Source organism: Carcharhinus amblyrhynchos, chromosome 9 (assembly GCF_965287045.1).
Source record: "Carcharhinus amblyrhynchos chromosome 9, sCarAmb.v2.hapA, whole genome shotgun sequence".
In the NCBI taxonomy this organism is placed as follows: Eukaryota; Metazoa; Chordata; class Chondrichthyes; order Carcharhiniformes; family Carcharhinidae; genus Carcharhinus; species Carcharhinus amblyrhynchos.
Genome location: NC_137332.1, coordinates 67316490 through 67332567, shown reverse-complemented (window position 1 = coordinate 67332567; position 16078 = coordinate 67316490). Strand labels below are relative to the sequence as shown.

Genomic DNA, 16078 nt, shown 5'->3' with positions numbered 1-16078 from the left:
CAAAGTGGTAAAAGGAAACGCTTTCCAAGTCAGCCTTTAGACAGAGTGGCTGTTGTGAACAAGTAAAATAACTAATCTCAACAAAACAAATGCTCTTATTGTGCGTTGCATAACCCAGCAGCAAGACAAAAGGCCTGATTCAGAAAGTTGATCAAAGGCTTTCAGGGCCACTGAACCTTCTTTAGTCACTCCCTTTGTTTTGACTTATTCTTCAGTGCACTTAATGGCTAAATAACGAACACCTTGTTTCTTATTGTTTCGATGCAAATGGAAGGAAATAGAATCAGCCCCCACCCTTGCTCTGTGTTTAACAGGAGGTTAAACTGGCTGTTTCCTCTGGAATGATTCTACCCAACGCATGGCCCTGTCATCCCATCCCAGGATCACTGGTGATCCACGAGGATCCTCCAGTAGTCCTCTGGCTGGCCCGAAAAGCAAGTCATTGGTGGTATGGTGGCACTGTGGTTCGCACTGCTGCCTCACAGTGCCAGGATCTGTCTGTGCGGCATCTTCACGTTCTCCCCATGTCTGCGTGGGTTTCCTCTGGGTGCTCTGGTTTCCTCCCACAATCCAGAAGATATGCTGGTTAGGTGCATTGGTGATGCTAAATTCTCCTCCAGCGTACCCAAAAAGGCGCTGGAGTTTGGCAACGAGGGGTTTTCACAGTAACTTCATTGCAATGTTAATGTAAGTCTACGAGTGACACCAATGAATAAATTTTAATGCGCAAAAGTACACCCAAACGAGAGAATGGACCAGAACGCTTATCCCCAGCATTCGTGTGAGGTTGCATAACCAGACCGCTCCCATAAGCAGTGCGGCTTGATCTAAGTGTGAGCAATGACAATGAATTTTAATCAGTAAGATTGATGTTAACATTGATTTTGCTGGATTAATGTAGATGGGAGATTAGTTTGTCAGAAGAAGAAGATTGTGATGATTTTATAACAATGTTTCAAATAAATACGGATAGATAGATTTTTAATCAGTAAGGGGAAGCGAGGATCATGGAGATTATTTGGGAAAGTGGAGTTGAGGATTATCACATCAAATCAGTCATGCTCTCACTGAATGCCAGGGCGTTCAGCTCCTATAGTTTATAGTCTTTGTGGTCTTTGTTCACAATATGAAAATGTCTTCCCTTTTATTTCTGACATAGATTAAAACGTCCATATGATACTTCATGAATGCACATAAATGAATGAGATTTAGAGTGGGATTTTCTGGCCTTGCCCATCGCTGAAATTGTCCAGTTCTGCCGGAAGTCTTTTGGCTATCCCACCATATTCCCCCCACCCACCCGCTGTGGTGGGTTCTGCAATGGTGGGGTTGGAATGTCTCACTTTCGTAGAGGAAGATCAGAAAAATATTCACATTTTTCATCATTTCCATGAATCTAATGATTTCATTTTGCAATGGCAAGCAAAAGTGGGTGGTGTAGGATCTGCACGGCTAAGGCCTCGTTTGCCCCTCCTAAGGAATCTTGAGAACCAGAATTGTCAAATGACAGATCCAGCAAGGCGTCTCCTGATTTAATATTCTCTCGTAAATATGATGAAACCTTGTTTCATAATTTGTGGAATTACATGGTCCAGTTAGTTTCCATGGTGATAAGACTTTTGGGATCTGTTCTACTGTTTCTCTTCTTCCCATGTTTGTGTGCTATGCTGCATGTGGCAGGGAACATGAATCCTATAACCGCCTGGATCATATCACTGATATTTCCACTGTAATGAAGGAACCCTTGCAGGGAAAGTGAAGACTGAAGGAAATGTAATTTGTCACTTGGTTCTAACTTGCTATACAAAGTGCGAACTTTAAATTGATGTAAAACAAGATATCAGCTGATTTTTTTTTTGCAGTCGACAATAGTTTGCAAACCAAAAGTGCCGTATAGACCCAGCAATGTTCCAAGAGTGTTAATTCATTGACAGCCGGGTAGTTTAAAGCTGAATCTGTGAACATTTCCAAACACCGCTAATTACATAAATCTTCCCAGGAGGGTTGGATTGCATCTTGCAGATGTGCCACGTTAACAAGCCCATTGGGATTTAAAAAATTTGCATAATCTCTCGTGGTGTTACGCTAATGATGAATAGGTGTTATTATTGAGTGAGAAAGCATTCCTGATCTAAAAGTGAACACACTGCTCTACCACAGATTTGAACAAGACTGTTTCGAGAGATTTTTCTACGTGTATGTATTTCTGAGCATCAAACTCGTCCCAGCAATGCGCAGTCAGCCCTCTGTCTGAACCCAGGTGTTTATTTCGAAGTGTACAAGTAGCTGTGCCCTTTCTGCAGTTTCCATATGAAAATAAGCAGTTAACTTTAATGATCTTGCCAATTAAGCCTGACCTTCTAATGTTGAAAGTATGAACTGCACCGACAATCTGTTAGTCACTTTCATGCCCTGATGTTCCAGTGATGCTCCAGGTGTTGTCTTATTGCTGGTCTTCCTAGTTTTTTTATTCATTCGTGGGACATGGACATCGCTGGATGGCCAGCATTTATTGCCCATCCCTAATTGTCCTTAGAAGACAGTTGAGAGTCAACCACACTGTTCCACTATGTAGCTCCATTGCAGTAATCAGTTGGACATGGTACATCAAATGCCTTGATGCAGTGCACCATGGATGGTACAGCACCGCGGGATTGACACAGCTGCCCACAAATAATGTCCCAGAGTTCACACCTGATCTGAGTGGCAACAAATTGCCTTCCCTAAAAATAAATCTTCCATATTTTCTGAGGCTGAATGAAGCGACTGGATCACTCAGTAACTGATGAGTCTGCCTATAATGGTGCCAGCCTTTGTTAAACCGTTAACAATTTTCCAACTCTTCTCTTATATTCCCATCAAAATAATAAGCAGCTTAAATGTTCTGTCTTGTGAGAGAGAAAGATGACAGCTCGACTTTCAGAAGCTACAGCATAAAATATCTTTTATTCAAATTGCTGGCATGTTTGCAAGAGTCTAGACATTCCTTTCATTTAACACTGAGGATTTTCTTTCTACTTCTCCAAGCCCATGTCCTTGCTTTGTCGCTGTTATTTTTACTTGTGCAGTGTAACAGATAATTTAAGAACAGCACCATCGAACCATTCTGTAAGAAATCTCACAACACCAGGCTACTGTGCCCACTCCAGTACAATGCCAGCATCTTCACATCAAAGCTATTCTGTGAAAGTGGGGGCAATTGGATGGTATTTTCGGAGAGCAGGCAAAGCAACATTGGGCTGAAGGGTCTCTTCTTATACTGGAGAACATTTGGGGTAAGGATAGTGGGAGAGGAAGGTAATTTTAGGTGGTTCTTTTTTCCCTCTCTGCCAGCTGTGGCTCAATTAGTATCACTCCCGCCTTTGAATTGGGAGGTAGTGGGTTCAAATAAAAAAATTAAGGCTGATAGCCCAATGCAGTACTGAGGGAGTGCTGCACTGTTGGCGATCCTGTCCTTCAGATAAGAGATCAAACCAAGACATCATCTGCCTGCTTTGTCTGAATGCAAAAAGAGAAATGCGAAACAAAAGATTTGGCATTACCCTGAAGAAGATCAAGAAAGGTATTCCTGGGTACCTGGCTAACAGATTATCTGATCATTACAATGTGTACCAGCTTGCTCTGTGCAAATTGGTTGCCGTGTTCCCTACATGACAAAAAGGACCGCACTAGAAAAAGTACTTCATTGGTTGTCAATTGCTTTGCGATGTTTGGTGTCTTTCTTTTCCCTCCATTCCCTTCCTCATCCTCCTTCTCAGTCCGAGGGCAGTTGGAAAATCCTATTGCCTACCTAGGGCCTGCAACACTTTACGAAGCACAAGTGATCACATGTCATTCCCCTTACACTATATTTAAAATGCACTTGGTTTTTTTGTAATGCAAGTATGACATAGAAAGGAGGTAAATTTATGCGTTCTGTCTCTCCTATTAATGTTCCTTTCACCACTTGTGATCAAGTGTTTTAAGACGGTGCTGAACATCAGCCAGCCCTTTTTATACGTTCTAATTGTAAACCATGTTAAATTCTAACTATTACTATGAAATTTGAATTTTAAGTCATGTATTGTTTCTTCCCCAGCCTGATGTTCAGTGACTGGGTGAGATTGTGGTTGGTGCAGACACGATGGGCCAAATGGCCTCTTTCTGCACTGTAGGATTTCTATGATTGTATAATTCTATGAAAGTGTGGAGAATTGATCTTAATATTGATACCAGTCACTGCCAATGAGCCTATTGTCATTCACCACTGATGGTTACATTTGAAATTCCTTTAGCTGCAACTCTGGAAGGTGAGTAATATGATCTCATGTCTGCGCTGGAGCTAGCGGCTCCCATCCATAATTGTAATTCATTTCAGTAACACTACTGCTGGCAGAATGGACATCAGTCAGCGTTCCTTCTCCTGACTGTTATTCAGTATCCCTACAGTTGGAGGGCATGAGTTTTTTTAATTCATTTGTGGGACATGGGCGTAGATGGCTGACCAGCATTTATTGTCCATTCCAAGTTGCCTGGAGGGCAGATGAGAGTCAACTACATTGCTGTGGCTCTGGAGTCACATGTAGGCAGACCAGGTAAGGACAGCAGACTTCTTTCCCTAAAGGACACTAGTGAACCAGATGTATTTTTCTCACAATCGACAATGGTTTCATGGTCATCAGTATATTTTTAATTCCAGATATTTCTTTATTGAATTCAAATTCCACCATCTGCAGTGGCGGAATTCGCACCTGGGATCTCAGAACATTAGTTGAGTTTCTGGATGAATAGTCTGGTAATAATACCACTAGGCCATCGCCTAGGGTGGGCTTGTTTTGGTGCTGGTGCAGATTCAATGGGCCAAATGGCCTCCTTGTGCACTGTAGATTCTATAATTTTACTGCAGTGTGTTGCCATGGTAACTTATCCTTCCAAACTGAGTTTTTGGAATTTTGATGACTATGTTGTAGCCCATACTTCAAAAATGCCTAACTGGCTGTGAACAGAGGGGAAAGAAAGACTTTCATTTATATAGTGCTTTTCTTGACCACCAGGTATCGCAAAGAAATTGACAACGAATGAAGTACTTTTTCTAGTGCAGTCCCTTTTGTCATGTAGGGAACACTGCAGCCAATTTGCACACAGCAAGCTCTCACAATCAGCAAATATCAAATAGGTAAGCTGGCATTAACTACTGAACTTCTACATGCAGAATAAAGAGAAAGAAAGGAAGATATAGTATCTTTCACAACCTCAGGGTGCCCCTAAGTACTTGGCAGTTAATTAGGTATTTTTGAAGGTGGGCTAGAACACAGCATTTAATTCCCAGTCATCAAAACTCAGTTTGGAAAGACATGATACTCATGGCAACACATTGCAGTAGAATCATGGATTCTACAGTGCAGAAGGAGGCCATTCAGCCCATTGACCCTACACCAATAACAATTCCATCCAGGTCCCATCCTTGTAACCCCACATATTTACCCTAAGGGGTGACACTAATACTAAGGGGTAATTTATCATGGCCAATCAACCTAACCTGCACATCTTTGGAGCGTGGGAGGAAACCAGAGCACCTAGAAAACATGCAAACTCCACATAGAGAGTGATCCGAGGCCAGAATTGAAGCCGGGTGTCTGGTGCTGTGAGGCAGCAGTGCTAATCACTGTGCCACCGTGCTGCCCAGGTTAATCCAGAAACATGGAGGTACATTTGGAGTACTGTGCACAAGTCTGGATGCCATGTTATAGAAAGCTATAGACCGACCAAGAGAAGGTGTAATGAAGAATAATATTTGACTCCAGAGGATACATTTATCAGGAAAGGCAGAACAGCCTACGGCTTTTTCTCCAGAAATAAATAGGCTGAGGATGACCTGATAGAGGCCTTTAAGATAATGAAAGGTTTTGATAGCTTCGATGTAGAGAAAATGTTTCCATCTCCACTTTTGGACAAGTCCAAAACCAGAGGTCATGAATATAAGCTAGTCAATACTAAACTCAGTAGGAACTTCAGGAGAAACCTCTTCAGCCAAAGAGTGGTGAGAAAGTGGAGTAGTTGAGATTGATAGAAAAGACACATTTAAGGAGAAGCTAGACAAGCACACGAGGGAGAAAAGAATATAAGGTTATCTTGATCAGGTTAGATGAAGTAGGAAGAAAACTTGTATGGTGCGTAAATGCTAGTATAGACCAGTTGGGCTGAAAGGCCTTTTTCTGAACTTATTATAAACAGTAACTGGACGTAGAGCAAAATTGGAGAGAATGTGAGACAGAAACTATTTTAGAACATTACTCCATACCCTCCCTCTTAGTAGGATATTATGGTCCCATCAAAGTAAACAATAATTTAAATGGCCCACTGTATCTGCCAGTGGGAAATACGGATTTTATTTCAGAAAGTTACTTTTTATCTCGCTTTTTCTTGCTGTTTCCTATAGAATTTATTTTTATTTAGAATTTATTATGGGAATAGAATAAAGTTGTTCAGTCATTCCCAGTCTTCAACTTTGTTCAGTAATGTATATTTTTAAAAATTGCTGCATGTGACATAGCAACGTAGGAGAAAAGACACCTTTGTTCGCTGGGATGTCAGGACAGCTTGGGGAAATATTATTGGCTAATCAATTCTGACCAGCTCCCATAGTCTAAAATACACTTCTCAAATCTTGATTTGGCAAGATGTACTTAACTCAACAAAGAATTCCAGGTGATCACTGTGTCTGAGAGAACATTTCATAGACAAGTGGTTTGTGAAACTTAGGGACTGATACTTTTTCTTAAAATAATCAAACCTTTAGCTTGAATATCAAAGTGCTGCAACTTCTCTGTTCCTGTGTTTTTATTATCCTTATGAAAATTTGGTTTAAGCACTAGTATTTTGTAGTTGTGTTAATCTGCAAACCTAACAAAGTGAATAGGTAGCGGTGTGTCATTTGGCCCTGATACGGATCTTATCAAGAATTGCTATCCCCAACAAAAACAGAAAATTCTGGAGAAACTCAGCAGGTCTGACAGCATCTGCGGAGAGAGAATAGAGCCAATGTTTTGAGTCAGGATGACCCTTTGTCAGAGCATCCACAGTTTTGCCTTTATCTTGCTATCCCCAAGGTGGGTTTGGAAAATGAGAAAGCAAAAGAGATGATTTCTCTGCCAAGCCGAGAATGATATCTCCTCACTGGGCATAAGTAGTTTTCACACAATGACACTGGGATCAAGTTTAAAATCTTATCAACCTGTGAGCATTTCCACACCTTCTTATGCTCACATACTTCACACACATTGCAGCTATGATCAATGCAACCAGGAGTTGAGAGCTGACAACATTAATAGAATGAGGCTTAGCTTTCTTAAAAGAAATTATCAATGGTCTCCTCAGTGCTGGCAAAGTTTTTACTGTATCCGATTTTGTCCAGTTATCTTTATGAACTGATTGCAGCTTATCTCTCAGGTAAGGGAATTCTCATTCTGTACAAGGAGTGTTATCAGCAGAGCAAACATTACCATTTGATGTTACTTACCAGCATCGGGACTAGTTCCATTTATATGCATACTATTTCACTCTAAAGTTGAGTATTCGTTTGTTAATTGTGAGTCATTGATTACATCTTCTGAGAAAGAAGGACATCAAGTTGCATAGGTGATAGATGTGATAAGATGACCAACGAGAATGCTGGCCAATGCTGAGGGAACTGCTCCAGGTTTGTGATTCACATTGATAGTATCACTTCTTACAGGTTCCACAAGTTTTGATATGATTGGCCATATGATTACAGTAACTATTGGGTCCTAACTTTGGCCTCTTTTTATTGGTGAATAGAGTTGGTTTGAAGTCACGTAGTATAATATTAATAATAAACTTGTTTGGGGTGGGGTGAACTTACCAAAGAAATACTAAGTGCCAAATGAGCATGAAAACAGGGGTGATTTGCTGCCATTTTTTGGGTGAGCTCCCAGAGGCAATCTTATGACACTTAGAAAAAAAGAGCCCAAATGTGATTCATGCCAACAGCCGGAATGGGTGGAGCCTACTCTTATTGGGAAGCCAGCTTTAGGGGTGCTACTGTGCAGGCGCCCCAATCTCCAGGTGCACTGCGTACATTGTGCGCACAGTGCACATAGTGCATTGGAAAATCTCCCGTCCCTCCCCAACATCTTCCCATAGGTATCACCCTCCCACACAGATATCACATCCCCTCCCAATCACCGCCCCAGTTATCCTCAGCAACCACCCTTCCCCCATTGCTGCCCCAGCTGATCCCAATCCCCACTCCCTGATACAGAGTTCCCCCTTCCCTCTCTTCCTACAGCTCAGTTGGTGTGGCAAGCTGGTAAGATAGACCCTGTTAACTCGTTTGTCTGAAAATTCTCTGCTTCCTATTTGCATTGTAGCCTCTGAGATAGCAGTCAAAAGAGTTTCATGTGACCACAATCATAAGTTTGTTCCATGGTGATTTGGCACTCATTAACAGCCGTTAACAGTTGAAATGAGCTCTCAGTCTCATGATGTATTTATTATTCTTTATAACTTAGTATAATAATGAACCATTTTAGATTTACTTTGGGGCAGAATTGGATCAGACTACCTTATGGGGCAGAGATGAATCAGTTTTCAGCTAAGCTGATAGCAGGGGGAGTTTTGCCTCAACTAAATGGCTAACAAAGTAAAAGGCATCTCATAAGGCAACTGTTTGCACCCTGATTGTCAGCTCTCTGTTGAATATTGCCTGGTGTGACTCAGGATCCCCACTGGCAGCGTCTGTGATATTTGCTTCAGAGGAAGACAGTGGGCTGAGAAGGCGCAGGATTCACTGGTGTCTCGTTCCCACTGGGCCCTCTCCTCGACAAGCTGAGCTTTCCATTCTCATTCACTTCTTCCAATTATGCCCCTCCAGAAGTCATGGCCATCAGCCACCATCCCCTAGGTGTCAGTGTCAATGATGCCATCTTCATATCTCACTCGCTGATGTGCCTTCGTGGAGGTATGGATGCCCAGCAGGCTTTGGCCTTTTGGCCAGTTGACTGTACTGAAGGCCTGTGGCATCATCCAGCTGATGAATGTGGCTGAGCCAGAGCAGAGGTCATTAATGGCAAATGTTGACTTAACAGCACAATGGCTTCATGCAGCCTCGTAAATTAGAGAATATATCTGTGTCAGCATCTTGTCACATGGTTCACCCGCTAGGCTTTTTCAAGCTGTTATCCCCTGTAAGCAATGCTTCTGACTAGCATCTCCTTTCAATCTCATGTAAATAAACCTTGTGTGCTCCTTGTCATTAGGGTGGCATGATGGCACAATGGTTAGCACTGCTACCTTACAGTGCCAGGCACCCCGGCTTGGGTCACTGTCTGTGTGGCGTCTGCACATTCTCCCCGTGTCTGCATGGGTTTCCTCCAATAGTCTGAAACGTGTGCTGGTTAGGTGCATTGGCTATGCTAAATTCTCCTTCACTGTACCCAAACAGTAGCGACTAGGGGAATTTCACAGTAACTTCATTGCAGTGTTAATGTAAGCCTACTTGTGACTAATAAATAAATAAACTTTACTAAATAAAATAAACTTTACTTTAAAGTTCCTGATAACTCAGGTGAGGCACCCAGTTTCTTCCCACATTGGAGGGAGCAAAAGCCAGAGAGTAGTTCCTACTACTAATGTTGCGTTAAGTTTCAAAGATCATGTCAGTGTGCAGCACTGGTGAAGGGTTGCAACCGAGGCTGTTTGAACCATCAAGAACAGAGAATTGTGCATGGTCTTCGATGGAATAGGGGTGAGTTAAAGAGGAGATCATGGAAACAAAAACTGAAGGTTCCAAAATAAATCCAACCAAATACTTGTCTCAATGTAAGCTTCAGCATAAAGCATAGGATGTTTGAAAAATTTGACAGGAAAGACAGTGGGGGATAAGCAGGGTCCTCTGCTAGAAGCAACACAGCTTGAAAAAATGGTCTGCAGGAAAGCCTAATCAAAGCTTCTCTTCTCTCTTTGTAATGTGCACGTTGCACAGGCAGTGGACCAAGTGCAATGAATGCAATCAGAGTTGGGTTGAAAGGGTTCTGTAAATGCTACAGGATGGAATGCTGCGCAGATGTCTTAGCAATGATATGCTCCATCACTCAGAAAGTCAGCCATTTGTTTCCCTTTTGAGAAAGCTGGAGCTAAGAATGCTAAAAAGGCCTGTGGCTATAAACACTGGGATTTATTCCAGTGCGGACAGTCTGCCAAAGCGCTGCCTCCAAATACAATCTATCTTTGCATAGTGGTAATATTTTAGCTGTGAAGCAATTTTACTTTGTCAACTCTCTTAATTTTTTTGGGGGGGCCAAATGTTAAAATAATACTTTGTAACCATGTTGGTATTTAATTTTTTGTTTCCCCATGCTGCCCAATTGGTAAATATCATTCGCTATCAAATTGTTCATTATTCTCCAAACATTGATCATTTACTTTTCAAAAAAATGTGTTAAGGTTGTCTGCTCCTTGTGGACCATATTGGAACTTATTTTAGCATCCGTCTGTCCTGACGTAGTGTGTGGCTTGCCAGCTATGTGATTAAATGACATGATAGGTGAAGCTGTGTTTCTGCATGTTTCCACTTTCTAGGAGTCAGTTTTGGCTCAGGTGGCAGCATTCTCATCTAGCAGCACAGTAGCACAGTGGTTAGCACTGCTGCCTCACAGTTCCAGGGACCTGGGTTCGATTCCTGACTTGGGTCACTGTGTGGAGTTTGCACATTCCCCCTGTGTCTGTGTGGGTTTCCTCTGGGTGATCCGGTTTCCGCCTAGAGTCCAAAGATGTGCGGTTTAGGTACATTGGCCATCCTAAATTGCCCCTTAATGTCTCTGGATACGTGGGTGAGAGAGATTAGCGAGGTAAATATGTGGAGTTACAGGGATAAGTCTGAGGTGGGATTGTTGTCGGTGCAGGCTCCAAGGGCCGAGTGGCTTCCTTCTGCACTATTGGGTTTCCATGATTCTATATCACAGTTTCAAGCCCAAATGCAGGCAGTTAAGTACATCATACAAGTGACATCGAGGGAGTGCTGCATTGTCTTCGGTACTGTCTCCCTGAAGAGAAGTTAAACCGATGTCCATCTGTTAGTTGCAATAGATCCTGTATTTGAAAAGAATGGGGGATTTTCCCAGTGGTAAGGCCAATACTTTTCACTCAAAGCAGCATTATTTTAATTTTAAAAAACTAATTATCTAGTTATTTACTGCATTCCTGTTTCTGGGACCTTGCTGTGCACAAATTGGCTGCCATGTTTCCTACATTACACCGATACTTACTAATATGAAGGATCTGCTCTGAAGTGCTTTGAGACATCCTGAGCTTGTGAAAGGGGTTGAATAAATGCAAGTTCTTTGTAATCTAGAAATCCATTGTTTTGTGCCTCTAATAGACACTACAAATGTGACTTGTTTCGGAGGTATGGCTGTCGCTAGCTGTGTGTAGCCTATGCACATTCTATAAAAATGAGTATGGGTGCTGACCAATACCTAGGATATATCCACACTTCAACATCTGAAGAACATATAATGCAGATCTTGACAATCGTGACCCCTGAATTGAAGTCTCATTCAGTCATGATATACAGTGCACTGCACACCACGTTTATTATTTACTCATCCAGAGACTAGCATCCATAAGAAAATATTCCATGATCCTGTCCAGCTGTTCAGTTCCACTTGACAGACAGGTGCCTGCCTGCATATTTAGTTTTAATAGCTTACTTTAAAGTTTTTTAAATTAGTCTGACAGGTAGGATTACATTTGCACTGAAATTAAGTTACTATGAAAATCCCCTAGTCACTACACTCCAGCGTCTGTTCAGGTACACTGAGCGAGAATTTAGCATGACCAATGCATCTAACCAGCACATCTTTTGGATTGTGGGAGGAAACTGGAGTATCTGGATGAAACCCATGCAGACATGGGGAGAACATACAAATTCCACACAGCAAGTGACCTAAGCTGGGAATCAGACCCGGGTACCTGGCTGTGTGAGGTAGCAGTGCCAACCACTGTGGCAACATAAATATTAATACTTCAAATGTGTGTGTATGTAGCCTTCTCACTTTCTCACTAGGTGATCTGTTTCAGTGTGTTACTTGCTATGGGACGGAATGAAGTGAAGCACCCTAAAGAATTTTGTTCAATTATTCAGGTGCAAAATCTTTATTTTGTCTTCTTAAAGAAAGCTATTTAACATCTCCAAAGGACTCCCCCACCTCAAAAAGACAAATTAATTTGCTTTTAATAATAATTTTTACATTCTACAGACACATTCAAAATTAAGGGAAATAAGCAAAGTCAGCATTCCAACATTCACTGATATTCAATTGAAAAACAGATATCATTCTCGAGAAGTAAGGTGAAAGAGGAGAAGTATGGACCTGGAAAGGTCTGCTGCAATAAATTATTTTGTATTAAGAAAGGACTATCTCCTACAGTGATATAGCATTTTCATTCACACTTATAGACTGCATGGCAATTAACAATGCATGAAAGACTTACCTTTCTGGTGTTCGCAAACAATGTAAATGAAGCTCTAAAATGGCTTTTCTTGCAGTCGGTGGTCGGCACTGGAGCAGGAATGCTCTGAATTAAACTGTCGGGTACCTCTTGGTACATCAGATTGTGTGAAGCCAGATTGCTCGCTCTGTCTTTACTCGGTGCTCACTGGGGGGATCTGTCTGTGTGCCAGCCTTGCATCCTAACAAGCTTTCGCTATTGTTGGCTCCTGCGGTCTCCGAGGGCACAGTCTGTACCAAGCTCCTTCTGTGTCCTTGCTTGAGACAGTAATGCATTCAGAGTCCCAGAAAACATACAAAATTCATCTGGCATGGGAGGGGGAAGGGTGAAGACGGAGGAAGGGAGGCTCTTTTTTTTGCTTGTGTTAAGGTGGTTTAGCTTGCAGCTGAGAGATAAGAGAGGGGCAGAATTGAAAAGATCGCCATGTAAAGCCACTTATTTAGTATTTTGATCCTGAAGATAAAAGCCTAGCCTCCTGCTGAGAAATGCATTGAAAGGTTCTTTTGTGGGAGTATCAGCATTCTTAAAATGTTGGCAGGCTGTTTCAGGAACTGTGGTGGAAGGAATAAAAGAATTTTTAAAAATAAATTAGACTGCGGCAGAAAGCTACATGTGTGTATGCCCAATCTATACAATAAACTCTACACGAGGTTCAAAGTCAAAAAATAAGGAGCGCCTGGATTCTCATTATTATGTGTTTAACTCCAATTAATTTTACGACCAAAAGGAACCACTGGGATTCGTAATTATTATAAATTTAACACAGAAGTTACATTTAAGCCTTTTAATGTACCTAAAATCATATTTTTACAAATGTAGATAATTCACATTACCACAATCTCACTAAATTAAGTTCTTAACAAAAGCTCACTCTTTCAGGTTTGAATTTCTCTATTCCCAGTGGCACCGTGGTTAGCATTGGTACCTCACAACGCTGGGGACCCAGGTTTGATTCCTGGCTTGGGTCACTGTCGGTGTGGCATCTGCACATTCTCCCTGTGTCTGCATGGGTTTCCTCTGGGTGCTCCAGTTTCCCCCCACAATCCAAAAGACATGATGGGTAGGAGCGTTGACCATGCTAAATTCTACCTCAGTGTGCCTGAACAGGTGCTGGAGTGTTGCGACTAGACGATTTTCACAGTAACTTCAACGCAGTGTTAATATGTTAATTTTGGTGCAGGTTTGGAGGACTGAAGGGCCTGCTCCCGCGCTGTAATTTTCATTTTCTTTGTAAGCCTACTTGTGACACTAATAAATAATTCAAAAAATTTGAACTCCATATGGGAATATTAGGGGTATTCGGGATAATATCAGTTTTTTGCCATTGTGATAAACCATGATAGTGAGTTAGTGGCTCATTTTACATCTTTCCCCACTTTGATTTCCACTGAATTTAGTAAAATATTCAAAATCAGGAGAGATGTTCATTTTTCTCACTACTTCACACTACCGTACAAAATCAACTTTAACCTGTTGGGCACGGAATATAAATCCAACTGCGGCTCAGAGCCTTGTTGAGCACTCAGGCAGCCAGTAACACAGTCCTCTTTTTGCATCCACACTATAATCAGCTAAATGAGGAGACAGCATACTTTCTACCTCCATGGTTGCAAATTGTCTGGCAATTGATCCCTGCACCCAAACAGATACAGTAAGAAGTCGCACAACACCCAGGTTAAAGTCCAACCAGTTTATTTGATAGTAAACTCACAAGCTTTCGGAAACACTGTTCCTTCATCAGGCTTTGTCCACACACCTGACGAAGGTACAGTGTTTCCGAAAGCTTGTGAGTTTACTATCAAATAAACTGGTTGGATTTTAACCTGGTGTTGTGAGACTTCTGACTGTGTTTACCCCAGTCTAATGCCGGCATCTCCACATCCAAACAGATAGGCACAGACCAATTTCTAGCTCACTATGTTCAGAGCAAGGATAGAAATTGACCCGTTGAGTTTACAGTGAAGTACAAAAGGCACAAAATTTGCTGATTGTGTTTACAGTGGCATGCATCCGCAAAGCGAGTCTTCAAAACCAATTGCAAAATGAGGGAGAACTTCTTCCACTAACTACGAGTTAAACATTTCCTGTAAACAGTTCTAACAGGGAGTGACTCACCTTCCACTCGCAACACTTGAGGAATCCACACCCAGGCCAGATTTACTTGTAGAACTAACCTCATTCGCACGTACCCAGAAAAAGTCTAATTTGGCGAAACTATCAATCTTTCCCACTTCTGGCAACAGCTCATCGACCTGGAATGTTAATCATGTTTCAGATGCTGCCTGACCGGCTGAATACTTCCAGTATTTCTTTGGTCTCCACCACATACTCCATTCCCAAACTCCTGACTCCATCCCTTTCCCTGGCAGCATTACATCACTAGTTTGTCTGCTCTGGTGTTGCGGGTTGAATGTTGGCTAGGAGACTGGGGAGGACTCTTCTCTATTTTGCATTGTGCCCCTGGGAGATTTCCCTCCACCTTAACAGACGGGCAAGGGTTTCACATGTAATCAATAACTTGATTTTTTTTGGTAAACCTGAATGATGTGCTTAAATCCTGAAGTCTAGCTTCAATCAGCAAACCTGTGAGACAAATTGCTGCAAGAATGTGTGAAGGATAATTGTGTGATACAAGAATTTCTTGACCTCAGGCTCTGCTTTTCACCAGTTTGAACATGTACCTCTCATCTGTTGCCATGGTTTATTTTGAATTAGTGTTCTGTTACAATCTTTTCAATGCTTTGCTTTTTCTTCTGTGCACAGGAGAAGGTGGGAGCGTAGAGACGATATCACTGGAGTAGTACCTCAGAGGCCCAGGTGTAAAGCTTTTGGCAGCTGGTGGAATTTAATTCAATTAATAAAATCTGGGCGGCATGGTGGCATAGTGTTTAGCGCTGCTGTCTCACAGTGCCAGAGGCCCGGATTCGATTCCTGGCTTGGATCACTGTCTGTGTGGAGTTTGCACGTTCTTCCCGCATCTGTCTGGGTTTCCTCCGGGAGTTCCGGTTCCCTCCAAAAGATGTTCTGGTTAAGTGCATTGGCCATGCTAAATTCTCCCTCAGTGTACCCGAACAGACACTGGAGTGTGGCGACCAGGGAATTTTCACAGTAACTTCATTTCAGTAAGCCTACTTGTGACACTAATAAATAAACTTAAACTTGAAAGCTAGTCTCAGTAATGGTGACCATGAAACTATTGTTAATTGTCATAAAACCCCATCTGGTTCACTATAATATCCTTTAGAAAAGGAAATCTGCCATCCTTACATGGTCTGCATCTTGCAATATGTACAATCATAATGGACGAGGTCAGACTCAATGATGGACTGCCACGTATAACACTAGATTGATCAGGTTTGGAACACAAGGTTCAGTCAACATAAGCCTAAGTTGAATAAGTTTTTGAATAGCAGAAGGGTAGATTTCTTTGTGAGAGCCAACTTCGTCCTTCACTGCTTCTAAGATGTGGATTGCATTCACAAGATCATTTAACCTCCACCATGCCCTCAGAGCAGCACAAGAAGTTTGGGTTCAGATATGAGATGGTTTTCAACAAATGACTTTGTCT

The 16078-nt window shown here is 41.9% G+C and overlaps 1 protein-coding gene across 1 annotated transcript in view; it reads right to left on the bottom strand.

The window, feature by feature from the left end:
* LOC145347903 (regulator of G-protein signaling 8-like) overlaps window positions 1–14856 on the bottom strand; it is a 52873-nt gene extending 38017 nt beyond the window's left edge. Inside the window, exons 1-2 of the mRNA XM_080195862.1 lie at window positions 14626–14856; window positions 12493–13061 (exon numbers count right to left, since the gene is read on the bottom strand). Coding sequence (XP_080051988.1) covers window positions 12493–12609 — 117 coding nt within the window. The 5' untranslated portion in view covers window positions 12610–13061; window positions 14626–14856. The remainder of the gene's footprint in view (window positions 1–12492; window positions 13062–14625) is intronic.
* Window positions 14857–16078: the final 1222 nt, after the last annotated feature.